The 27,407-nt window shown below is 38.5% G+C and overlaps 1 protein-coding gene across 2 annotated transcripts in view; it reads left to right on the top strand.

Moving 5' to 3' along the window:
* The window catches only part of FMN2 (formin 2), a gene marked incomplete at both ends in the record, with an annotated part of 296,940 nt that overhangs the window by 187,107 nt on the left and 82,426 nt on the right, over nt 1-27,407 (top strand). For both annotated transcript variants that reach the window (XM_080698425.1, XM_080698424.1), the window contains 5 exons: nt 3,467-3,558; nt 3,706-3,835; nt 4,822-4,968; nt 9,023-9,082; nt 9,242-9,362. In XM_080698425.1, the coding sequence (XP_080554551.1) occupies nt 3,467-3,558; nt 3,706-3,835; nt 4,822-4,968; nt 9,023-9,082; nt 9,242-9,362 (550 nt within the window). The remainder of the gene's footprint in view (nt 1-3,466; nt 3,559-3,705; nt 3,836-4,821; nt 4,969-9,022; nt 9,083-9,241; nt 9,363-27,407) is intronic.

Here is a 27,407-nt window from a genome sequence, read left to right as displayed (position 1 = left end):
TGGGAAAGGGGCAGGCGCACCTCGGCCTTGGAGACCCAGGCCAGAATGTTGGCCTTCCCTTTGATGATATGTAAGAGGTTACTAACATTCCTCTTTGTCCCATGGTGACTTCTCTAAACCTACTCTTCATCCTCATTGTACCCCAGTTATTTTTATACCTTATTAGTGCATGATAATTATACATCATAGCAAGGCTCAAAGTGATACAAACACATGTGCCCACAGCACTTGGTGTGTTTCCCTCCACATCCAGCCCTCTCCCTCCTCTACATGGCAGTGAGGACTGCAGGGACACCTTCAGATGTGGACACAGCACTGCATGAACTGTGTCCTTCCTCAGTCCTCCTTTCCACCCTCTCCAGCTTCCTCCCCAGCCCCTTCCACTGTTCCACTGGTGTCTCTCATCATTTGCCTGAAATCTCATTTCCTCTTTCCTCTCTATCTTCCACATATGAGAGAAAAAATAGGACCCTTGGCCTTCTGAGACTGGCTGATCTCACTTGGCATCATATTCTGTATTCCCATCTACTTTCCTGCAAATGACATAGTTTTGTCCTTTATGGCTCAGTAAAATTCCATGGTTCGAGTATACCACCCTTCCTTCCTTCCTTCCTTCCTTCCTTCCTTCCTTCCTTCCTTCCTTCCTTCCTCCCTCCCTCCCTCCCTCCCTCCCCCTTTCCTTCATTCCTTACTATGTTTTATTATACATATTTTATATATTATATATAATTAATATATATTACATATATTAATATATGCATATTTTTTCTCATGGTTCTGGGGGCTGAAAGCCAAGAGCATGACATTGGCATCTGGGGAAGCCAGGTGTAGCGAGCATGGTGCTGGTGTCTGGGCCATGGGGGCTCTTGCTGCATCCCAGCCCTACCCACCTTCAATGTGTGCTCGCTCATCTCTCCTGGCTCTCTTCCCACCTCCTCTTCTTCTGTGACTTGCAAGTCTTCTCTAGGATCTGTAGGTGGCTGACTCCTGTCATTCATCCCCAAGGATCTCTTGATCCATGACTTAAGGGCAGCTGACTTGGGACTGATCATCTCTTTCCTAGCACCTCTATAGAATGATTCATAGATTTTTTTTGTGGTACTGGGGTTCCTGGAAGCCCTTCTACCTCCAGTCTACACTCCCAAACCTATTTTTACATTTTTATTTGGAAACAGGGTCTCCTAAGCCAGCACACACGGCTGGTTTCGAACCTGCGCGATCCTCCTGTCTCTGCCTCCCAAGCGCGGGGATTACAAGCATGCGCCACCACGCCCGGCGATTCATAGATTTTAAATGTTCCCAGTTCTCTCAGCCACCACTGTCATGCCACTGTTGCTTAGTTAGCACCACTACAGGAGTGCCATCACACTGCTTTGTGGCTGGTTATTTGTTTTCCTCCTGCATGGACTTAACAGGAACTGGGGTTTGCTAGTCCTTGGTGTCCTCTTCCATAACCGTAGGGTAGGATAGTATAGAAATTTGCCACACCCATCTTTTTCTCTTACAACTTGAGGTTTTATTTGGTCATTTAGGTTAAAGAAATCCAGTAGGTCTATGGAGCAGATTTCTATTTATTTGACCCTATACATCAGCACATAGCTAGATTGAGTCCATATCAAGTTATTCAAAGTTCAAGCAACAAAGTTAGACCAACAAAAATACTTCACTTGATGCCGGGCCGTGGTGGCGCACGCTTGTAATCTCAGCATTTGGTTGGCTGAGACAGGAGGATTGTGGTTCAAGGACAGCCTCAGCTACTTAGGCCCTTTGCAGCTCAGTGAGAACCTGTTTCAAAATAAAGAATTAAAAAAAAATAGGGCTGGGAGTGTCTCTCATTGGTAGAATGGCCCTGGATTCCATCCCCAGTACTGCAAATAAAAAAAAAACTTCACTAGATTATAGCACACTGCATTTTTTCTTTCTCATGAGTTTCAAGGTATCAGATGAAGTTGGGCTTGAAGATTTCAGATAACCAACTGTTTTGATAAGAACTCTTCTTTCTTTTAAAAGAGTAGAGAGATGCTATGCATTGGGAACCTGGATGTGGTATGTGGGGGTGCAGGTCTGTGTGTCCCACAGTAACTATACCTTGTTCCTGTTCTTAGCTTTAGTACTCTTTTGTAATTTTACCCTGGCTTTTCATTTACCAGTAAGATGGGTATTGTCTTCTGTAAAAGGTCATTTTGCAATGTGGCTGTAAGTGATGGTCTAGATAATTGCAACAACAGAAAATCCGCTTTTCAAAGTAATTAGTGAGTAGGAGGCAGAATGAGTTCTGTGCAGGTATTGTGCATTGGTTCTCTAGGGAGCCTTCCTGCTCCATCCTCTCCTGCTCCATCCTCTGCAGCAGTTTTGGACCAACTTGTTCTTTTGTTTAAATAAGAAACAACATTGAAAGGATTTTTAAGTTCCAAGGACTGGATTCCAACTCATACTCTGGTAACATACTCATACTCCTGAATGCATTTAGGGATTACCATTTGAGCTTTTTTGAAAAGTCTTTATGAATTGTAAGAAAAGGACAGATGCTCTAATCAATAAAAAATAGCACAAGTGCTCTGTAAAAAGGGATTTGTGCTGGGCATGGTGGCACAAGCTTGTAATCCCAAGACTTGGGAGACTGAGACAGGAGGATCACAGATTCTTCTCAGCAACTTAATGAGACCCTCTGCAACTTAGTGAAACTCTGTTTCAAAGTAAAAAGAATAAAATAGGGCTGGGGGTATAGCTTGGAGGTAGAATGCCCCTGGGTTCGATCCCCAGTACCACCAAAAAAGAATTAAAGACATAGATTTGAGCTTCTGGACATCTATAATGTCTTCTATCCTACAATAAAAATTCTTCCATAAAGAAATAAGTTTAAGATGACAAATTTTTAGTTTGCATTTATAAAGGGTGAAAGAAGACACTTAGGAGGAAAATATGCCTAGGGCTATTTTTTTTTCCCAAAAGTGAATTTAGCAAAAGGATCAAAACTTTTATTTTTGCTCCATGTCTTAATAATTTAATTGTGCTTTTCTTTCCCCCCAATACAAAAAGCAGTACACAGTGATTGTAATACAATAAATAAGTTATGAAAAGCTTAGGTTCAAATTACTTCCAAATTTAATTTGATTGATTTCTGAATAAGAAATGAGATTTCAAAAATGATTCTTTTGCTTTCTAGAGAGTATTATAAACAGCTAAAATAACAAGAAAGGAAAATGATTGTTTTAAAGCATGCTTGAATGAATAAATGTTTTGCAGATCACTAATAGTCAATAACATTATTTGGGAAATTTGGGGCTGATCTGGTTTGTATTAAACATATTTACACTTTAAAATGCCTCATGACTTAAGTCAATCTTTACTACAAACAGATGCTAAGAAATATGAAAATACTGAATTTTGCTGTATTAAGATCATCATTATCTTAGGAATACGGTTGACCAGATTTAGAGAAACTGCTCGGCTTTTGTCTTTTCAGAGAGCGCAGTCAGACGAACTAGAAAAAATTGAAAAGCATGGCCGATCCTCCAAAGACAAGGAGAATGCCAAGTCTCTGGACAAACCTGAACAGTAAGCGCGGCGGGGCCTGCGAGGGCTTCAGGCTCTCCCCACTCGGAGCCGAGGTGTCTGGAGTGCGGGGCTGTTGTGAATGGAATGAGGGTGAACATCTGTTCACATGCGTTCTATTTTTCCTCTTACTCGGCTTTATCTCCTTAGGTTCCTTTATGAACTGTCACTAATCCCCAACTTTTCAGAGCGAGTCTTTTGTATCCTGTTCCAGGCGACGTTTTCAGAGAGTATTTGCTCCATTCGCCGCAAACTGGAATTACTGCAGAAACTGTGTGAGGTGGGTCCTGGTCTGGAGGGAGTAAGGCTGCCTTCAGTCGTGTTCGTAGTTCACAAACGTTTAGTTTATTCTAAGTTCTCACTCGATGTGAGGGAGTGCAGTCCCCAGAAGGGAACCCTCACAACTGAGCCTGGGCATCAAAGCACATGTTCAGATTGACACGGGCACTCCAGGACAGCGCTGCCAGAGTGTGGCCAGCGTCTTCTGTCCCCTCTTCCCTCCCCCTGCTTCTGCTAAAACCAAATCTTCACTTTTTGCGATCCCCTCAGACATCGTACTTCCAACGAATGTGACTAGAAGGCATGTCAGTTACGAGACTTCATGCTTTCCGAATGGTCCCTTGACAAATTGTTGTGATTCCAACCAAATGCCCGAGAACAGTCATCTGACTCAAGACAAACGTTTCTCTAGAAATGAAGAGTACATGTTTGGCAGAAATGACCACTATTAACATTTAGAATAATTTGTCAAAAATCAATACCCGTTGTGGTTGTGGTAAATCACTTTGAAAAGTGGAAAGATATTTTCACGGGAGTGACATGTAAATTGAAGTGAAATTTGATGTTCTGGAAGGGGCACTTGCACACTCCTTGGGGGTAAACCTAAACTTGGAAATTTAACTTTGTAACTGCTTTTTGATTTTCTACCACTTAAACCAGAAGCGTGTGTTCTAGACAGAGGAACCATTGGGATGTTATTTTGTAGTAATTTTTATATTTCACCCTTATTTGTTTGCCTTGCTTTCACATCACAGAAATAAACTAGGTGGACATCTCTCCATTTAAAACATAATACATGCCTGCCCCTCCTCAGCACAGCTTTTTAAAGTTAACTTTAGAGACGCTGCTCTTAAAAAATACCTAATAATGATGAAGGACAAAGTTTGGTTGTGACCCAGAACTGTTATGTGAAATAGCATTGACTTTTCATGGCTCAGGTACAACTTTGTGTAAGAAAAAAATTGATTTTTTTATCCTGTTTTACAGACATTAAAAAATGGCCCAGGAGTAATGCAGGTACTGGGGTTGGTTCTTGCCTTCGGCAACTATATGAACGGTGGAAATAAGACTCGGGGACAGGCAGACGGCTTTGGGTTAGACATTCTCCCAAAGCTGAAAGATGTCAAAAGCAGTGTAAGTATTTTATACTAATGGGTATAGGACCATTGAGGATTTTTAAAAAAATATATTAATAGTAAGTTTGACTGTGAACCAGTTCTAATAAATATTTCTTTATGTTATAGTATCAAGTTTCTTTATGTTTCGTGCTAGATAAAAGTAGACCATAGGATATTTGTGATTCAATTGAATAATAATGTCTCCTAAAGTGAATGATTTTGAATCCTGTGTCTCATGAATAATTATATTTTAAAATAAGAATAAATATTTTTCAGTCTATTGTTACCAACTCTGGTCATAACTCTCCTTATGGGATATGAAGACTAATGATTTTTTGTGAATTAGGTAGTCTACATGATAATTTGTGCTTTTCCATTACACAGTAGAGGTCAATAGCCCCATGTTTTGAAAACTAAACAAAGATGAGGAAAGTAGTTTATAAATAAAATATAAAGATGATCCTACTCTTCTCCAATACTTTTCTTTCTCGTGCTGGCATGTGCAAGAGTGACAAAACCCTTTTGCAGACCTAGTTATTTGTATATTACGTCTGCCGTTGTGTTTGTTTAAAATTAATATCTAAATGATTGTAGGAGTGCCAGTGGAAAAGTAAGGACAGGGACTAGGGTCACAGTCACTGACTGAAGTCTGAGAAGTCAACTTGGAAAATAAAGAGTCATGTTCCTCTGATAAAAGTACCACTACACAGAACATTATGACAAGGGGAACCATAAACACGTCTTAAAAATAATGAGTTTAACTAAATCATTGGCTTGTAGAAATGTAAATGCATAGGGTAACCCTTTGTGGAGAACGCAGCAACCTTCCTCATAAGAAATCTCTTTTGTTCATTGTCTCTTTGTTCGTTTGTCTACATGTATGTATATACTCATTCAGTATCTTCCACTGAGCAGCTGTGAAATGTCAGGCAGCATGCTTCTCCAAGGTTGAATAGCACACAGTTCTTTCTTGGTGAACCACCAGCATTAAATTTTTGTTATTTTTATAGTTATTCAAATAACCATATGTTTAAAATATTATTATATATGTAGATAAACATTTCCATAGGATAAAAATCTAACAAATAGACTTGGTAACATTTGTTTGTTTGGGTTTTGGTTTTTATTTTTGGTGTTGGAGATTGAACTGAGGGGCATTCTAAGTCTGAGCTACACCTCTAGTCCTTTTTTCTTTTTATTTTGAAACAGATTTTATTTTGAAATAGTTCTTTTTACTTTTTATTTTGAAACTTGATAAGTTTCTGAGTCTGGCCTCCAACCTGCAATCCTCTCAGCATCACATTTGTTAATAAAAAACCAAATCTATTAGCCGGGCATGGTGGCACACACCTATAATCTCAGTACCTTGGAGGCTGAGACAGGAAGATCGTAGGTTCTAGGCCAGCCTTAGCAATTTAGTGAGATCCTCAGTAACCTAGGAAAAATCCTTTTTCAAAATAAAAAGGACTGGGTATGTAGCTCAGAGATAGAAAGCCCCTGGTTTGAATTCCTAGCATATAAAAATGATATGACAACAGCAACAATTAAGAAAATCTACTTTTTAGCTGGGCGTGGTGGCACACATTTGTAATCCCAGCATTTGAGAGGCTGAGATGGGAGGATCACAGTTTGCAGACAGCCTCAGCTACTTAGTGAGGCCTTTTACAACTCAATGAGACACTGCTTTAAAATAAATAATAAGCCAGGCATGGTGGCACACATTTGTAATTCCAGTATTTGCAAAACTAAGACAGGAGAATCTCAGTTTATGGCCAACCTTAGCTACTTAATGAGGCCCTTTGCAACTCAGTGAGACCCTGTTTCAAAATAACGAATAAAAAATAGGGCTGGTGGTATAGCTCAGAGGTACAATGCCTCTGGGTTTCATTCCCAGTACCACAAAACAATAAAATAAAAAATAAAATATAAGATCCCGGCGTAGTGGCGCACGCTTGTAATCCCAGCATTTGGGAGGCTGAGACCCGGAGGATCGCGGTTCACGGACAGCCTCAGCTACTTAGTAAGGCTCTGCAACTCAGTGAGACCCGGTTTCAAAGTAAAGAATAAAAAATAGGGCAGGGGCTGTAGCTCGGAAGTAGAATGCCCCTGGGTTCCATTCCCAGTACTGGAATATATATGGTGGCTTGAAGTGTAACTACATCAATATACCAATGTAATGTTCAACTTATAAAAATGGATCTGAAATATATATTGGTAATTCTAATTATATATGAATAAGGGATCATTGTTCTTTTGTGCACTGATTTACTCAATCCTCTTACACTCTGTTAAGTGTAATTAATTTAAATAATTAGGGAACAATGTAGAATAGGATTAAATACTGAATCAAGAAGCAAGATTTTTTCATCACTTCACTTGCCCTCTCAGAAGAGCCCTGTAAAGTCTTACTGAATGGTATTTTCTTTACAAAATACATGTAACTATATCTACCCCTCAGTAATATTTGTAGACCTTCATGGCCAGAACTATTACTTAGATCACTTGAATTTTTCTCTCAGTATGACTATCAGCAGGCTTAACAAATATTGTACTAATTGATTAATTTACTGCTAACTTTTTAATTGTTGTACAAGTTAGAGGTGAGAAGGGACTTCAACTTGCTTTCATCATTTTACAAGAAAATCCTATCTAAAGAGGGAAGTCTTTAATAGATTCCTCTCTTGTGTCAAACTCAATTATGAGGGGCTGTTGCTCTTTTTATAAAAGGGAAAATCATGGCTGAATCTGTTAACAAAAAAAGAAAAAAATAGGAGGGACCAGTTAAATTTAACAAAGGTTACTTGACCAAGAAGTTTTAGAACCAAAGAAGATTCTAGACCAAAGGTGGTTCTGGATCTTCTCCCCTCCACACACACCAGCATGTTCAGGTTCATTTATAGCCGCAGAAATGAAGAGAGACACAGAAACAGCCTGACTGGCGAGAGATGACAGCTCTGGCAGCTCTCAGCTCCTGATTCCTGGAAGTTCATCAGCTGCTGTGATGGGCTCTAAGGGTGATGATCGTATACACCTCGAGCTGGGTTAGGATTGGTCTAAGAGCACTCTTAGGTGAGGTGATGGTTGTACATGTCAAGCAGGGTTATGGTTCACTACATATGGGGCCACTTCAGGCCAACTTTGCACCCAAGTATAGGGACAGGTTTGGGCCAGATTTATTTCATTTTAATACAGCAAACATTCCAGATAATTTAGTTCATGTTGTGAGCTTTTGTTGTTAAAATAATATATATTATTGATAATTATATAAAAATTATATTATACATAAATTACATATTAATTGTATATTGTATATGGTTATTATGTATATTAATTATATTAATAAAATATATTTGGTCTCTCCAACTCAAATTATCTACTACTAACTTGGAGCAAAGCAAAAATATTAATTAAAAATAATGCTTTTAAATATACTAGAAAAGAAGTGAAAGCTATTTTTAAAGACTATTAGGTATGAAACAATTTTACATTTTTTAAAAATATAGAACAATATATATCATCTTGTTTATAGCCACATGGGTATTAATTTTTAATCTCAGTTACTGATAGAAAAAATAATAATATGTATTGGCATTTTAAAAGCTCCTTCTTATGTGAAATGATATTTTTCTATTTCCCTAGTCTAAATGCTAAAAATCCTAAATCAATCTCTAGTTGGATTTGTACCTGCTATTCCAGCTATGTAGAAATGCTAGCAATATTTAATTATTTCATTTATGGTAATAGGTATAAAACATAAATGTAATATAATTCATAATAAAAACACTGCATAAACTAAAAAGTATTCTGATTTAGGAGGGTAAAAATACTGACGTATTTACAGTTAGGACTGCTCTTAAATAAAGCTCCTGTCCACCTGCAGCTTAGGTTGGAACAAGCTTGGGAACTCCTCCCAGCCATCACACTCTTGGGATGCATCAGCTGAGGCAATTCACAGAGAAACTGCCCTGTTCTTCCTTGCATTTGTAGACTCACTGGGATCTATTTTAGTAATACTGTATACTTAATAATTTGCAACATATGCTACTCCTCACTCTGGTCTTTCTGCCTAGGACAATAGCAGAAGCCTCTTGTCATACATTGTTTCGTATTACCTTCGGAATTTTGATGAGGTAAGAACATTCCACCTACAGTTATGTTCTGTTACTCTTTCTTTGTTGGGTGATTTGGTAGTGTTCTGTTCATTTTGATTTTATTTTTGCCATTGCTGCTATTGTATGATTCTAATTTATGTTGAAAGTGCTTTGTTTAAAATCATCTTTGCTATTTAGGATGCAGGAAAAGAACAGTGTGTCTTTCCACTGCCGGAACCACAGGACCTTTTTCAGGCTTCACAGATGAAGTTTGAAGATTTTCAGAAGGATCTCAGGAAACTAAAGAAAGACTTGAAAGGTATCTTGTAATCTTGAACTTACATTTTCTTATTTATTCTTTTTATAAGGAAAGAAGTTAGACTTTTCAATGTTTCTGAAACAAGTAAATCAGTCTCTTACATACTTGTGCAACAAAATATTTTTGTGTCTGGCAAAAGAAAACTTTGCCAAATTTTGTTTGTTTTAGAAGCTGTGCAAGACAGGCGTGGTGGCATATGCTTGTAATCCCAGCCTTTGGGAGACTGAGACAGGAGAATTGTGGTTCACAGCCAGCCTCAGCTATTTAGTGAGGCCATTTGCAACTCAGTGAGGCCCTGTTTCAAAATAAGGAATAAAAAATAGGGATGAGGGTATAGCTCAGAAGTAGAATGCCCCTGGCTTCCATCCCCAGTACCCCCACCAAAAAAAGTTATACATCGGAAATTTAATGATTGAATATTTATTGATTGAAATTTAGTGATGGAAATTTACTCTCTTGGCCGTTTGAATAACAATCCATTTTATCAGGATCAAGTTTGCATCTCTTTTTATAGCCAAGAATATCTGCTATGTGACATTCACCATGTCATAGTTGGACACACATTGTATCATTGTTAAAAGATAAGTAATACCTGCTCACTTAGTATATTGCTCAAGATTTTGTGGCGTGTACACTTTCCTGGAAACAAAAGTGTCTTCTTGTACATACATGGTCACAACACACAAACACATATGTTGTTTTATTGCCAATTAAGAACACTTACATAAAAAGAGAGTCTGAAATTCCTTAAATTTCTAAGTTGAAAGTAGCATTTATACAGAAGCAAATTTGCAAACATTTTGTTGTCCTAATGAAAAACCCTTTTATCCCCTTTTTGTTTATTATTGGCATAGAGTTGAGAACACCCAGTTATCTATTTTAAATGTCTTTCTCATTTCATATTGTATTGCCAGATGTAAATAAGAGGCCTAGTTAGGCCTGTCCCAAAGCCAGAAGCAGACATAACTTTGAAGAGACTTGATCCCAATTTTGAGAAGTGTTTATCCAATTATCTTGATCTGTAATCAGGTTCATGGGAGTTATTATGTTCACATCACAGATATTTTTATGTGGATTTCAACAGAATAACACCATTATGTAGTTTGCTCATAGGTAGTTCTTATATATTCAATCAGGCTTATGGCAGACAGTGCTTGGGTGCTGCAGGTGCTCAAAGTTGTTGCTGTTGAAGATGGCAGAAATCCTGACGTTTAGATGAGCCCCCAGCACGCCTCACATACAGGCACCCATCCATAGAAGCCAAGAAAGATTTCCTGGACTTCTCTCATTTTTGTTATTATGATAATAACATATAAACTATGTATATTTGTATAATATAATGGTACCACCCATTTAAGAATAAATTATTAAAACAATAGAAAAAACCTTTTATGCTATAGAATTTTATCAGTCTCAAAATTATGCCAATATTTTGGTTTGCTTATGAAATTTTATACACACACACACTCACACACACACTGATGTGGCACTAGAGGCATTTCAAGGAACTGAGAAATACTTCATAATTGATCAAGAGTCTAGTCTTAACATACCAGGACATTGTGACTTCCAGGGGAGTTGACAGAGGAGAGGGACAGTGCTCCTGCTGCAGGGGAAGGGGTAATCTCAGTGGGTGCATTACTTTGGAATAGCACTCCATTTTCTTCAGTATCTATGTACTTTCCATGGGTATTGAATGTACATGTGGCTATGAAGTAGCCAGTTCTCTCCAGGCTTGAAGCTGAGCTGGAAGAGCTGCTGACTCTAGACCGTGGAGGTGAGAAGGAGGAACAGCCAGTGCTCTCAATACCTCTTCCTCTGCTGAGTTTGGGGCTTGCACAGTGTGGTATCTATAGAAGACAAAAAAGTGAAAGAGCATCTTAAAGTTTTTAAGTGCTTTGGAAGGTTAAGGAGATGGCTCTAGCTACAGTCTCCCTTTAGGTAGAGGAAATATGAACTCATGAGAGGTCCTCTGCCTTTTGTAACATTTTTTCTAGCAAGGTGACTTCCTCACTTTGCCCATGGGTTGAAGGAATTTGACACCATGGACATAAGGAATTTCATGACCAAATGAGTACAGAAACCACTACATTAGGTTGAATTTGAAAGGAATTTACAGTACTCTACAAAAAGAAGGGTTTGCAATTATTCTCCAATTTACTTGACCACAGAGCACTTTTCTCATGGAATGTGTGATGCTACTGTGGTTGGCAGAACTCATTTGGATGCATTTTGATAAATGCAAACTGGTGCTGTGTTAACATCAGAGGTAGACCCTTGCCTCCAAATAGCTTACAGTGACGCAGGGGAAATGATACGGTAATTTGTGAAATAATGCAATTATATGTTCTTGCTCTCATAAAATAACACTAGGTTGGAGAGCAATTTATCAGGCTGTCAAACTCAGATAGTTAAAAATGACAAAAATCATAATTTACTTGATCTTTTGCTTTTCCAAAATTAGAGTCTTCCCATAGAAGATAAGATAATGTATGACATGAGAAAGGAAATCTTGAGAATCAAAACTCAAATTTAATATATGGGAAACAAAGATTTGGCAGGATGGTAGTCTTCTACATAAACAATGCATAAAATAAAGCTATCTCATCTCCTTCTTAGGAATGAAATAGATATAAATAGATATAAAAGCCCACAGGACCAATGGGAGTCAAATGAGTGATTTTCTTTTATTCTTATTATTTTATTTATTTATTTATTTATTTATTTTGCGTTCTGCAGATTGAACCCAGGGGCATTTTACCTCCAACCTACACTCCCAGCTCTTTTAATTTTGAAACAAGGTCTTGCTAGCTGGCTAAGGGTCTTGTCCCCATATCTGCAACCCTCCTATCTCAGCCTCCTAAGTACTGGGATTATAGGAGTGAGCAATCTAGCCCAGCCAAGTGGATGATTATTTTAGATCTCATTACAATATTTTAAATTAATGACTACTTTGATCAATGTAGCCTATTAAAAGTCATTTCTTTTATGTGATCAAATTAGAGAATTAATTTAAGCAAATTCAAATAGCCCATCCATACTTTTTTCCAGAAATCAGGTTTGTTCATAAATGGGATAATGTGTGGTGCAAAGCATTATTCCCAAAGCTTTTCATACAGTAAATGATCGATATCCTCTATTCATAATAAGGTAAAAGTCAAAGTTAAAAGATAAAGACAGATAACCTGTAACCACAAACTTATTCATTTGCCGGCACCCTAACTTCTGAGGTTTTTGCTTAGAGACTTGAGTTTTAATTTTAAGGAAATAACACATTTTAGAATAGACATTTTCATAAAACAACTGAATCTCATTTTAGAGTTTTATAAGAACATCTACCGTGTTTAGTTTTCCAACTTGTTCCTAAGACGTCCATTGCTCCTCTCCCAGGACGCTCCCTGGTTGTCTGAGCTCAGTTACAAGGATCTGCTTTTGATCTCTTCTGGCGGTCAGCAGCTTTTCTGAGGAAGTCAGGCCAGATGATGACTTCTGTTCCCCTGTTTTTCTGGGGCACTTGCCATATGACCTAAATCAGCTCAGCATGCCCAGTGCATTGGGCGATTAAGTTCTCAGAACTGGACAAGAATATTCTCATGCACATTGTATCTTCAAATCAAAGCAATATTTATGGTCCTGAGATACACAAGAAAATCCAGTCTTTAAACTAACTTGTGTTGAATCATTAACTTACAATCATTAAATTTATAAGTTTCTGATATTTGGGCTTTATGTACCTTAAGCACAATCTTTACTGGTGAGTTACACTTCTACTCCTTTAAGAAGAAATATTTTTATTGTGATTTTAAAATTACTATCAGTCCAGAATAGGAACTTTAGACAATTTTGAAAAAAGTAGAGAAGAAAATATTATATATGAATTTCTACAGTCCAATGGTAAACAACGTATATATTTTGGTATATTTCTTTCTCTCTCTCTTTTTTTTTTTTTTTTTTGGTGGTACTGGGGTTCCTGGAAGCCCTTCTACCTCCGGGCTACACTCCCAGACCTATTTTTACATTTTCATTTGGAAACAGGGTCTCCTAAGCCAGCGCGCGCGGCTGGCTTCGAACCTGCGCGATCCTCCTGTCTCAGCCTCCCAAGCGTGGGGATTACAAGCGTGCGCCACCACGCCCGGCTATTTATTTCTCTTATGTGTGTATGGCACATGCATAAATTATACAGCTGGGGCCATGATGCATGTAATTTTTGTAACTTTTGTTTAATTTTATATTCTCTGTTTTTAATAGAATAGTTTATTTACATTTGCATTCTGTTTTCTTTGTACATTGTCCATTGTTCAGATAAAATTTGCAATATTCCCTCTTTGTCTTTAATAATATTTGGGTAGCTCTATATATTATTTCTATTTGTTGGCTAATCATAAATATTAACATATTTTATTAACTGTACGATTTTATAACATGCTATTAATTTATATAGTACATTTTTATTAATTTATGTAATCTATTTATTCAAATAAGAGAGTTTTAGACATTCTATTTTTATTTTGTTTTTGCAGGTCTGGGGATGGAACCCAGGGTCATTTGACCTCTGAGCTACAGCCCCTGCCCTATTTTTTATTCTTTATTTTGAAACCAGGTCTCACTGAGTTGCAGGCCTCACTAAGTAGCTGAGCACTAAATAGCTGAGGCTATCCGAGAACCGCAATCCTCTGGTCTCAGCCTCCCAAATGCTGGGATTACAAGAGTGCACTATCACGCCTGACTTACACATTCTAGTAATTGAGCTCCTTTCACTTTACTTCTAGTAGTTTTCCCAGACTTTCGGTATTTTCCTTTTCCTTTAAAAATTATAATTATTTTACAACCAATAGGTAATCACTTTTATGAATATATTTAATCAGTTACTATGCTACTATTGTTACACATAATTTCTCTCTCTTCTCAAGTAGTATTTTTTTTTTTTTTGGTGGTACTGGGGTTCTTGGAAACCCTTTAACTCTGGGCTATACTCCCAGACCTTTGTTTAAAAATATTTTTATTTGGAAACAGGGTCTCTTAAGCCAGCAAGGCTGGCTTCGAATCTACGCAATCTTCCTGTCTTTGCCTCCCAAGCGGGATTATAAGCGTGCTCCACCATGCCTGCCCTCGAGTAGTATTCTTACAAAGCAAATTGGTGGGCATTAAACTCTTAGTCCAAAAGTAACTTTAAAAACTGGCCCCAGGCCGGGCGTGGTGGCGCATGCTTGTAATCCCCACGCTTGGGATGCAGAGACAGGAGGATCACGCAGGTTCGAAGCCAGCCGCGCTGGTGTAAGAGACCCTGTTTCAAACATATAAAATAGGTCTGGGAGTGTAGCCCGGAGGTAGAAGGGCTTCCAGGAACCCCAGTACCACAAAAAAAAAAAAAAAACCCTGGCCCCTTTGTTTATAAATAAATGATTTGCTAGATATAGAATTCTATACTGCCCTATTTTTCTGTGTTCTAAAGACACTTTTGATTTCCTTTGGTACTTCTTATTACTAGTAAGTGTGATTTAATAATTGCCATTTTTGTGTATAATTGTTCTTCTTACAGCTTATGCACTATTTTCGCTACCTTTGTTCATCTTTAGCTTTTCATTGTATATGTGTGTGTGTATTTATAATGAAGGCATTTTGAAATATTTTTTCTCCATGCTTTTTAATTTACAGATAGGTTTTCTTAATGTCTTAAAATTTCTCCATTATCTGATAGAATATCATTGCATTTCCCCTTTTTTCTGGAAAATCTTTTTAGATGTCCATTGGAGCTGCTTGATCTAATTTCCCATGTCTCTTAATCTCTCTTTCATATTTTTAAAGTACTTCCTTTCTACTGCAATTTTCATACATTTCTCAAAGTTGTCTTCTATCTCATTAATTTTCTTTGATTCTGAAAACCCAGTATTTATAGTATCAGTGTAGTTATTTTACAGTCATGACCACTTTTGTTTTCAAGATTTCTAATGTATTTTTCATAATCATTTTGTCTCTAAAACAGTTTTTTATTATTATTTGGGATACTATCTTTTCTCTTTCTCATTGATAATTTCCTTCTCAGATTTTCTTATGAGTTGTTTATTGGTTCATTAGTTTCCTTTGTGGTGATACTACAATGATTTTTTTTGTTTGTTTGTTTTGTTTGTTTGTTTGTTTTTTATTGGTGCACTGTATTCATACATCATAGTGGGATACAAACTTTTGTAGACATACATGCACACATTGCCCAGTTAGCCCCCACCCGATTCCCACCCCATTCTCTCCCCATCCCTCCTTCCCATGCTTGGCTTAGTGGTTGACATCTAGTATTATAGCAATTTATCCAAACTTAAAAATGATAATTTCACATAACAGTTTCATTTGTCTGATACCAAGCTTTTGATGACTTAAAGATAACATTTCAATATTTCTTTTTGCTTTCTTTCTTACCAGAGAATATTTTTTTTCTATTTTTTAGGTGAAACTATCATATATTTATATATTTATTTTTCAGAAAAAAAATCTATCCTAATATGGAATATGGACTCTAGATACCCAAAACGATCTTGAAATAGAACAAAGCTAGAAGATATATATTTTCTGATTTCAAACCATATAAAGCTACAATAATTGAAACAGTGTAGTACTGTTCTAAAGGCAGATATATATATATATATATATACCATTGGAGTTAAATAAAAGCCTAGAGCTAAATTCTTCCCTATATTGTCAAGTTATTTTTGACAAGGTTTCCATGAACATTTGGTGGTGGAAATAATAATCTTTTAACTAAATATTGTTGAAAAATAATACTTACATGGAAAAGAATAAAATTGGACCCTTACCTAATCCCATATACAAATATTAACTCAAAATAGATAAAAAAACCTAAATATAAATCTTAAGACTATAAACTTTTAGAAGAAAATCTGGGTCATAAAACCTCACAACACTGAAATTGGCAGTGATTTCTTGGATATGATTTCAATGGCACAGGCAACAGAAGAGTATACAAACTCCCTAAAAAATAAAAAAATATTGTATATCCAAAGACAATGTAAACAGAGTTAACAGTTACTAATAGAATGGGATAAAATATTTCCAAATGCTATATCTGAAGGTATATTAATATTCCAACTAGAAATCCTAAAAATTAACAACAATAAAGGCAAACAATACAATTTAGAGATAGGTAAAAGACTAACATAAATAATGAATCTCCACAGATAACCAATCTTAGTTGTCTGTTGGGTGGAAAATCTTGTTTCTCTGGTTCTGGTGTGTGTTACCTATTTCTTCTTTGTAGTTAATCTCTTTGAGTATTTTCTCTAGCGCTGGTTTTGAAGACATAAATTCCTTCAGATTCTGTTTGTCATGGAAGCTTCTTATTTCTCCATCTAATTTGATAGAAAGTTTTGCTGGGTAGGACATTTTTGGCTGGAAGTTGTTTTCTTTCAGAGTTTGGAATATGTTACTCCAAGCCCTTCTGTCTCTCATGACTTGGTTTGGGAAGTCTGGAGTGATTCTAATTGGTTTGCCTCTGAATGTCACTTGGCCCTTTGTTTTTGTTGCCTTTAAGATTCTCTGCTTGGCTTCCACATTGGTCATTTTGACAATTATGTGGCATGGGGATCCTCTTCTCCGATCCTGTCTAAAGGGAGTTCTATAAGTTTCCTGGACCTGTGTATCGACCTCTTGATCTACGTTTGGAAAATTTTCTGCTATTACTTCCTTGAAGAGATTGTTGATCCCTTTGGTTTCACTTTCTTTTCCCTCCTCTACTCCAAATTATTCTTAGGTTAGCTCTCTTAAAATGGGCCCATATTTCTTCAATGTCAGATTCCTGCTGTCGGATTTTTTTTCCTAGATTAGAAACTATGCATTCATTTTTGGAATGATCATCTTCTAAGAGCGAGATTCTGTTCTCCATGTGGTCTAATCAGTTGTTCATGCTTTGAATTGAGGCCTTTACTTCATTAATTGCATCCTTTATCTCTTTTTGGCTCTCTCTGAATTCTTTTTGAAGCACCTCTATTATTTCTACAGTTATTTTCCTGATTTGATCTTCTATAAATCTCTGAATTTCTGTTTTATCAGGTTCTGATGTTGTGGGGTTGTGGGCATTCATTGCTCCAGTGTTATTCCTCTTTCCCATGATTTCGGAAGTTTGTGCCTTTTCTGGGTTCTTACCTTGGGTCACTATGACTTCGCTTAAGGTGTTCTGGATCACGAGTCTGTAGTATCTCTGACCCCACTACTCCTTTACTGGGTTGTATCACAGAGTCTCCGACCCAGGGAGTCAATAGAGGCTGCTTTAGACTATGGGAGGGGGGTGCCAGGTTGCACGTTCTCCTATGTTGTGATATCTCTGCCACCGCCACTCCCCCACTGGGTCAAGTCCCAGGGAGTACAGTACTGGGATTTCTCCTCTGTGGCCCGCAATTTGACTCACTGTTCTTGAGTTCGCAGATGTAGCTGTACTGGACTCGGTGAATTCACTGCTGCTGCCACCGGTGGCAATATGGCGCCGCTGCCACGCACTTGGCCGTGAGGCTGGCCGTGAGGCTGGCGTATTTTTTCTTCTCTGGTTTTGAGTTCCACTCTGAGTCCCTGCAGCGTGTGCTGAGCTCAGCCACTGGGAGCTTTAGATGATCCCTGTGCCGAAAGATCCCACCTGGCTGTTCCGCAGCGGCTCACCTCGGCTTGCTGTAGCTGTCCGGTAAATTCGCCGCTGCCGCCGGTAATATGGCGTTGCTGCCGTGTCCTCGGGCGTGAGGCTGGTGTATCTCCTCTGTGGCTCTGAGCTGTGTTCTCAGTCCGCTTTCTCTCTGGAGTCTGGTGATTTTTTTGTTTCTCTGGTGATGGTGTTTTCTGGCTATGAAAGGCGCTGATTTTGTGGTAATGGAGATTGGTTGTTAGCGGGGCTCTTTAGCCCCGCTTTTCTCGGTCGCCATCTTCCCGGAAGTCTCTACAATGATTTTTAAAAGGTATTAGAAAGTTGGCTAAAATCCATTTTCTTTTTGTAGATAAAATTCAACTCCTTGTTGATCCAGTCTCTGGGATAGTGAATGACTTGACTGGCCCTGGGAGGCACAGAGCAGCAGCTGTGTTCTCTCTAGCAGTGAGACTTGCTACCTCTATCCCTACCTGCCAACCTCACACCAGCTCACAAGCCAGGGCCTTCTTACCTCACCCCTGTTTATTGTTTATTAACTTGGGCTTCTCTATTTCTTCTCCTTCCTTCCTTCCTTCCTCCCTCTTTCTTTCTTTCTTTTCTTTTCTTTTCTTTTCTTTTCTTTTCTTTCTTTCTATGGTACTGGGGATGGAACCCAGGGATATTCTAACTCTGAACTGCACCTCCAGCCCTATTTTTTAATTCTTTATTTTGAAACCAGGTCTCACTGAGTTGCAAAGGGCCTCACTAAGTAGCTGAGGCTGTCTGTGAACCGCAATCCTCTGGTCTTAGCCTCCCAAATGTTGTGATTACAAGTGTGTGCCACCAAACCCGGCTCTACTTCTGATCTAAAGAGATACTTACATTTTTTTTATAAAGCATACTGTCTGTTTAGTTTCTCTTTTCTGTGTTATCTTTTTTTTTTTTTCCCTGTATGTTTTCAACGGAGAGCAGAGAGAAAACTCAGTCTATGAATTCATCATTGGACATCTGTATTCACTTTTATATCTTACATTTTTCCTCACAGAAAATTATAGCAGAAACATTTTCCCATGCCATTTAATATATTCCAAAAATCATTTAGGATGGCTTCATAGTAATCCATCTCATGATTGTACCTCAATTTAGTGAGTAATTTGATTCTTGTAGTGAATTAGATGCCAGTTTTCACTACTCTTGAATACTGAACATCCTTATTCATGGCCCTTTAAGAATTATTTATGTGCCGGGTGTGGTGGCGCATGCTTGTAATCCCAGCATTTGGGAGGCTGAGACCGGAGCATCGCGGTTCGCAGACAGCCTCAGCTACCTAGGGAGGCCCTCTGCAACTCAGTGAGACCCGGTTTCAAAATAAAGAATAAAAAATAGGGCAGGGGGTATAGCTCGGAGGTCGAATGCCCCTGGGTTCCACCCCCAGACCCGCAAAAAGAAAAAAAGAATTATTTTATTAGTGCATTGCAATTATACATCATAGTGAGGTTCAATCTGGTGAAATTATACAGGCCCACAGCTCTGAGTGTGTTTCCCATACCATTCACTGGCTCCCCTCCATCCACACACCTTAGTGAACTTGGTAGTAATACCTTCACATGTTGCCATAGTATTATTTGGACTGATTTCTTCCTCAATCCTCCTCTTTCACTCCCTCTCCCAATCTTCTTCTACTCTACAGATCTCTCTCCCTTATGTTGCTTATTTCCTTTCTAGGTTCCACATGTGAGCGAAACACTTGACCCTTGCCTGGCTTTCTGAGACTGGTTGATCTCACTTAGCATACGATTCTTAAATTCCATCTATGTTCCTACAATGTCATAATTTTGTTTCTTTCTATGGCTAAGTAGAATATCTCTGGTTGTTTCTTTAGTAGAGAGTCTTAGATTTAGGAACACTGTAGCAGAGGCAGTGAACTTTTTTTAGGTTCTTGGTATTACCAAGTATTACCAAAAGGCTTCTAGAACATTAACAACTAATTTTCTTGGATGCATTGTTAGAATAAAATAATAAAATTTATTAAATTTAGATGAGTAATGAATTTATTTATTTATTTATTTATTTATTTGGTGGTACTGGGGTTCCTGGAAACCCTCTAACTCCGTGTTACACTCCCAGACCTAATTTTATACTTTTTTTATTTGGAAGCAGGGTCTCTTAAGCCAGCGCAGCTGGCTTCTAACCTGTGTGATCCTCCTGTTTCCACCTCCCAAGCGCGGGGATCACAAGTGTGTGCCACCATGCCCAGCAAGTAAGGAATTTTAGAGACACTATAATACATTACTGTCATTCAACAAGTATTTATTGAATTATTGGAAAACAATAATCAAAACATAGAATTTTTCTCATAGCTTGTAGACTAACTAGAGGGCTGGTGGTAATAAAAATGACCACCACCCAACATATAGTAAACGTGTGTGTGTATGTGTGCATGTGTGTGTGTGTGTGTTACTTCAGATTGATCTCCAGTGTACTCTACCACTGAGCTACACCCCAGACCTATGTTATTTCTTATTTAGAAACAGGTCATGCAACATTACAACATACTGGCCTCAAACCTGTAATCCTCCTGTCTCAGCCTCCCAAGTACTAGGATTACAGGTGTATTTCACCACCCCCAGCTATAACAATTATTTGTTTAAAATTATATTAACAAGATATTATAGAAGCACAGAAGTACTTGGAAAATTATATTTAAATTGGACTTTGAAAGATCAGTAACATTTTTTCAAGATATAGGAGAAATAGAACTTATAGTGGGATTGTGAACAAGAAAGTTGTCTTTAAACTTTTATTGTCCATTGACCCTTGAGGCCAGGGGTTTCTCAGTTTATATTGGGTATCTATCTGGGAGATACAAAATACTCACACCCAAGAGCTGGCTAATTGCAAGAGACCTTAGTGCTAGGTGAGGATTGTTCATACATGTGGTGTGAAGAGGCCCAGCTGACAGTTTGAACGCACGTCTCCAGGTGTGCCAGCCCATGTCAGTGTCTTAAACTCCTCTAATCCATGTGACACAGGTGTGTGATGTTATTCATTGACTTTTTAGTGAATAGCTAAGTGCAAGTTAGAGATATTAAATATGCTGCCAAAAGACACTAGGAGAGGGGTTGGATTTGGACCCAGAGGACCTGATCTGGATTCTTTCCTCATAACAACACTGGCACTGCTTCCTTTGGGGTGCGACATCATGAAACTCTTCAGGGAAGTGTGGGTGTTGAGTCCTTGGCTCGTGGCACACATCAGCTGGGGCCTGGACTGAGCCAGGGAGTTAACAGTGATGGTAAGTGAGTGTTGGGGCCTGAAGCACTAGCGCTCAGGCCCTCAGGAAGTGGATGGGTGTTCCGCCATCCCGGCGGAGGGCTGTGACTCTGTTCTCTTTGCTCAGCCATTAGAGTGCTTTGGGCAAGGGCATGACAGACTCAGACACACATTTGTGAAATGCCACCTGAAGAGTGTGTGGGGGGTGGTTGAGAGAGGAAGCAGCCCTACCAGGCAGAGAGGCTGAGGGTGTAGGGGTTGTGAGCCAGGCAGGAAGGATCTGTGAGTCTTTGGGAAGATGCTGGGTCTGGATTTTGCAGTCACACTTGATATGCAGTGTATGGAGAACAAGTTCACTCTCATTTTAGCTTGGCTACCTGGAGGTATGAGACTCCCTATAGGGAGGAATGGAGATGTGAAGGAACCAGTCATTATGATTTTAGACACGTCTAGATGGTCCTTCAGAACCAAAGGACATTATGTAAAAAATGAAGTAAAAAGTGTTAGGAGCGAGACACCCACAGTCATTTTGTGACTTGGCCAAGGGCAGGCTCCAAACTGGGCCAGCCTTAGTCTTCCACTCTTCACACAACCCTCAAAAGCACACTTGCACCACACACCCACGTACAGTGAAAGGGAGTGCCACACCCCTCCGTCCACTAATTCTAGAATGATTTCCTACTAAAAATCAAGAGCATCTTTAGCATTAAAAATAGACAATTAGCTGGGCGTGGTGGCGCATGCTTGTAATCACCGCGCTTGGGAGGCAGAGACAGGAGGATCGCGCAAGTTCGAAGCCAGCCACGCACACTGGCTTAGGAGACCCTGTTTCCAAATAAAAATGTAAAAATAGGTCTGGGAGTGTAGCCCGGAGGTAGAAGGGCTTCCAGGAACCCCAGTACCACCCCAAAAAAAAATAGACAATTAAAAGTTTCTGTTCTAAGAAAAAAATTAACTAGAATGTAGGTAAAGAGCCAGAATCTTTAAAATTACAATGGGCTTTAGATGTGGCAGATAAAGGACAGGAAGGGATGGTAACAGTGTTATACATTAATTGTTGAGTCTTATCATTTTCTTTTTAAATGACATTTCTATGTGATTCTTGTCTTTGTATGCATTACATATATACACACATAGGTATATATACATATATACATATGTATGTTTCATGTAATATAAGTTTTTACAAGTAATCATCAAACTTTCATTATTTTTATGTTCTCATTTAATACAATGGAGCTATATTTTCACTGCACATGATTTTCTTTGTGGAAATTATCAAGTGTGGATCAAGCTTGCCTATAAAGCACTGAGCCTGGTTCTGTTTAAGTCAACCACGTTTATCCAGATATATTCTCCTTAAAGGCAATTGAACTCAGAACTGGTATGTATTGAGCTGCTCTTATTGCCAAGATATTTTCCTTAATCCCTAGAGAAGAAAGTTGAATGATAAATGGGCCTTGTGTTTAAAGAATTCACCATGTATGTAGTTGCAAAGCCAAACATAGAAGCATAATTGCACTGTAGCGTAGTAACAATGCTCATAACGTGGGAGCAGGAAACCGAGTGAAAGGTGAGCCGGTTCTGTGTCACTGGCTAGGGAACGCCTCAGTTAGTTACTGCCATTTGAATTGAGACACGATATAAGAATACTTTACCAGGGGAAAATATTTTGGGGAAGGAAATTTGAATAGAAGAATTTCAAGCTATCATGCATTACTATCTAGATGCAAGACATAGATGAGCCAGAGATTAGCAGTGGGATCTCCATTATGGGCAGGAAGCCTGTAGGTGGGCAGCGCATGTACCTGCATTCACACATGTGTGTGCATGTGTGTGTGTAAGCATGTGTACACACATGTAGCAGGGTGTAGAGGGAAAGGAAGAAGATACAGAAAGTACCTCAGGCAGAGAAAATGCCTGTCTGCCCCAGCATTCTTGGAACTCCGTGAGCTTGTGGGGAGAGAATGCTGCCTGCAATATCTAACTGCTGGAGGATCCCATTCAGGGAATGGGGGTGATATGATTTACATGTTAAAAATTGCCCTGCCAAACATAGAATCTGTGAAACCATTTAGGGACAAACTCAAATAAAAGATGAAAGTGATTTTGAGAAAAATGGAAGACAGAGAACTTAATGAATCTTCCTTTTTCCCCCTTTCTTTATTTTCCTTTTCTGTATTTTTTTCAGTACTGGCAATTGAACCCAGGCCTTCACACATGCTAGGCAAGTGCTCTGATACTGAGCTACACTCCCAACCTTTTGTTATTATTTTTCTTAGTTTTTTTTTTTTTTGTGGTACTGGGGTTCCTGGAAGCCCTTCTAAACTTTTTATTGGTGCATTGTAGTCATATCTTAATGGAGTATAAGCAATATATAAATTCTTCTTCATAAACTCATATGCTTTCATGATTTCCTTCCAGTCAGTCACATATAGGTTACTATCATGCTTTACAGTTTGAGATATTCATATTTCTTTCCATAAGCTTTCAAACAGTGTTTTTATTTGTGATATTTTTCAAAGCTGTTGAGTTTTAAGAATTTATTTTTCTCTTCATCCCTTCCTCACCAGATGTACTGTGCACTCAATTGGTATGTATGTGTGTGTGGAGGACAGGGGATTGATCCCAGGGGTATTTTACCTCTAAGATATAGCACCAGCCTTTTATATTATTTTTATTTATTTTTTATTTTTTATTTTTTGGTACTGGGGATGAAACCCAGGGGCTTCCTACCTCTGGGCTATACCCTTAGGCCTCTTTTATATTTTATTTGGAAACAGGATCTCACTTAAGTTGCTGAGAGCCTCACTAAGTAGCTGAGGCTGGCCTCAAACTTGGGCAATCCTCCTCAACCTCCCAAGCGCTGGGATTACAAGTATGCAACATGGCACCTGGCTTTTTTTATATTCTTTTTAAATTTTGTTACAGAGTCTCACTAAGTTGCTCAGACTGGACTTGAACTTGGAGTCCTGCTGCCCCAGCCTCCTGAGTTGCTGGACTTGGAGCATACACCACTACTCCCAGCTACATGTACTCAGTTCAAATGAACATTTCTCAGGATTCTTTGGCTTTTCAGGCTTTTAACCTCTAAATTATCCATGACATCTAGTGGTAATTCTGCTAGTGAAAGGGATACTTTATTTTTTAAATTATATTATTATTATTATTATTATTATTATTATTATTATTAATTTTTTTGGTGGTACTGGGGTTCCTGGAAACCCTTCTACCTCCGGTCTACACTCCCAGACCTATTTTATACTTTTTATTTGGAAACAGGGTCTCTTAAACCAGCGAGGCTGGGTTCAAACCTGCGGGATCCTCCGGTCTCTGCCTCCCAAGCACTGGGATTACAAGCGTGCACCACCACGCCCTGCGAAAGGGATACTTTATACAAAGAAAATCAAGACATCGGTCATTTAATTCTAAGATTTGATATTCATTCATATAAAAAAATTGCTAGGCCTCCTCTCTATAGGGACAAACTCAAAAAGTGTCTACTTTGCATCCACTCTTCCAGCTAATCAAAGGTGATTAGTTCCCTGACATTTTGAGTTTAGATACATTTTATTTATAAATCATTAGTGGTTGTGTTATAATACATATTTTGCAAAATGTTTTTTCTTTTAGTACAGCAGCCAACTTATATAAATTCAAGTCCATATGATTCTCTTATCTCTGCTGTGAGCACTTTCTCATGTGAAGGCATGGTCTTCACATGTGTGAACATATGTGGTACTTGTTCAACCTGGGACTATCGTAGTGACCTCTGTGGAAATGTTTCTCCTTCAGGACCGAGGTCCTCTGGTCTTTCCCCATTTTCAACTGGCAAACTTCTACTTATCCTTCATGAATCTGGGCTAGAATTTAGAATCATTTAGCTATTATCAATCTATTCTTCAGTAAAACTGTCTAATGATATGACTTTTCCTGTGGGGAACAAATTAATGGAAGACACTGGTAATTACATACATAGTGTTTTATAGGCACACTAAATGTGAGAGCACATCAATAAATTTTCAAATTATACCAAGGTTTTCACTTTGGGAAACACCAGTGATTAGAATTATTTTCAAAAATGTTGAAAGTTGGAGAATGTGAAATCCTGTCAAAGATGTGGACTGGTAAGAAGTCTCTCACACTGATGATGGAAATGTAGATTGATGCAATCTTTTAGGAAGCCATGAGGCATGATCTCCTTAGGTGGAATGTGGCCATTCTCTCTGACCCAGTCAGTATTTGGCTCCCAGGGCCTAGGTAACCAGGCTAAATGTCTGTTTTCATATTTATAACAGCAGTACCATAACCCCTCAGGTGGCTTTCGACAAAATTGTGGCTGAATAAGTTCTGTTGTGTTTTTTCAAAGAATATTGGGCAGTGAAACAAAACAACACTTGCTGCATTAAAGTGCACAAATTTTGTTAACACAATCTTGAGAAAAAGGAAGGCAGAAGAAAAATAGAAATGGGATGTTTTAAGCTTTTAAAGCATATGTATGGATGTACATATATGGCAATTGCTTGTCTGGGGAACGGGGATGAGAAACACATAATTGAAGATACCACTTAACTCCAGTGCTAAGGATGAGGGACACTGGGGAACACATGTTGGACTCTTCAAGCATTGGTTATGTTTTGTTTCTTAAGTTAGAAATTGAATATGTGCGTATGCATTTAACTTTCATAATCTGTGTAACTGTTACACATGTTACTTTATGTGCAGGACATTTTCAGAATTTTTTTTTTTTTTTTTTTTTTTTTTGGTGGTACTAGGGGTAGAACTTAGAGGCTTTCTACCTCCGGGTTATCCTCCCAGACCTATTTTTATTTTGTTTGGAAACAGAGTCTCACTAAGTTGCTCAGAGCCTCACTAAGTAGCTGAGGCTGACTTTGGACCTGTACGATCCTCCTGTCTCAGACTCCCAAGCACGGGGATTATAAGTGTGTGCTACCACGCCCGACATCATTTTCAGTAATTGAAGAAGGAAGAAAAATAGGCAACAACTCAGGAATATGTTTGGTTTAGAGTTGAAATTTAGTAATCTGGGCCCTACTAACTTAAAATGATTGTTTACCCTTTCCTGTTCTTTCTGAAGAAATTATATAACTTACCAAATTCAAAAGTAAACATAACTAAAGAGCATAAGAAATTCTTTTAGAAAATCTAGTGTTTAAGAAGATTCAATATTTGTAGATGGTGGGCGCTAATAGTATAAAATATTTGGGGGGAACTTAATCTGAGAGACTGCCAAATTTTTGTTAACAATTCAGATATCATTTCTAAGTAAATAATAAAGATGAAATTTACTACCAGTGCCAAAAAGCTATTGAATACTTAAAGAAACATGGTTCACTAATTTTATTCACTGTTTCTGTTGGTTTGGAGTAAGGTATATGCACAAAAACCACACTATATTAAAAGAAATAAGAATATCATATATGTAAGAATCATATTTTATGTGTATCTATATACATACATATACATACACACAAAAATTACACCATCTTAAAAGAAACCATAAAAGTTAACATGCTCAACTAAGGCATAAGTTAACACAGACAGTAAGTTAACACACATTGAAGGGTTAAAAGACAAAAAGAGCCAGGCGTGGTGGCACGCACTGTAATCCCCGCGCTTTGGAAGTGGAGACAGGATGATTGCTCAGGTTTGAAGCCAGCCTTGCTGGCTTAAGAGACCCTGCTTCCAAATAAAAATATAAAAAATAGGTGTCTGGGAGTGTAGCCTGGAGGTAGAAGGGTTTCCAGGAACCCCAGTACCACCAAAAGAAAAAAAAAAGGACAAAAAGAAAGTGCTGAAGCAAACATAAGAAATACTTCCCATCTCTTGGGCTGGGGGAATCAAGTGAAGAGGTTGGGTTATCAAGGAACCTAGAACTTTAGAGGAAGAGCTGTAGAGGTGGCCCCAGGCCCCGGGACCTCAGACTTGGAGTACTGCAGAGCTGAGTTTGGGAGCTTGGGCAGATTCTGTACCACCCAACCTGTGCTTTTGAGGGGTGTGGTAATGGTGGATATGAGTGTGTGAAAACACATTGGGGAACTGGAACTGCCTGAGAGATGCAGGGAGCTACAAATCCCTGCAGTCCTTCCCTGCTCCTCCTCCAGCCAGCCTCTCTTCCTCCTCCACTGGGGAGA

This window comes from Muscardinus avellanarius (genome assembly GCF_963383645.1).
Source record: "Muscardinus avellanarius genome assembly, chromosome: 7".
Lineage (NCBI taxonomy): Eukaryota > Metazoa > Chordata > Mammalia > Rodentia > Gliridae > Muscardinus > Muscardinus avellanarius.
The sequence above is the reverse complement of the archived record's forward strand: the minus strand, read 5'-3'. Positions and strand labels throughout refer to the sequence as shown.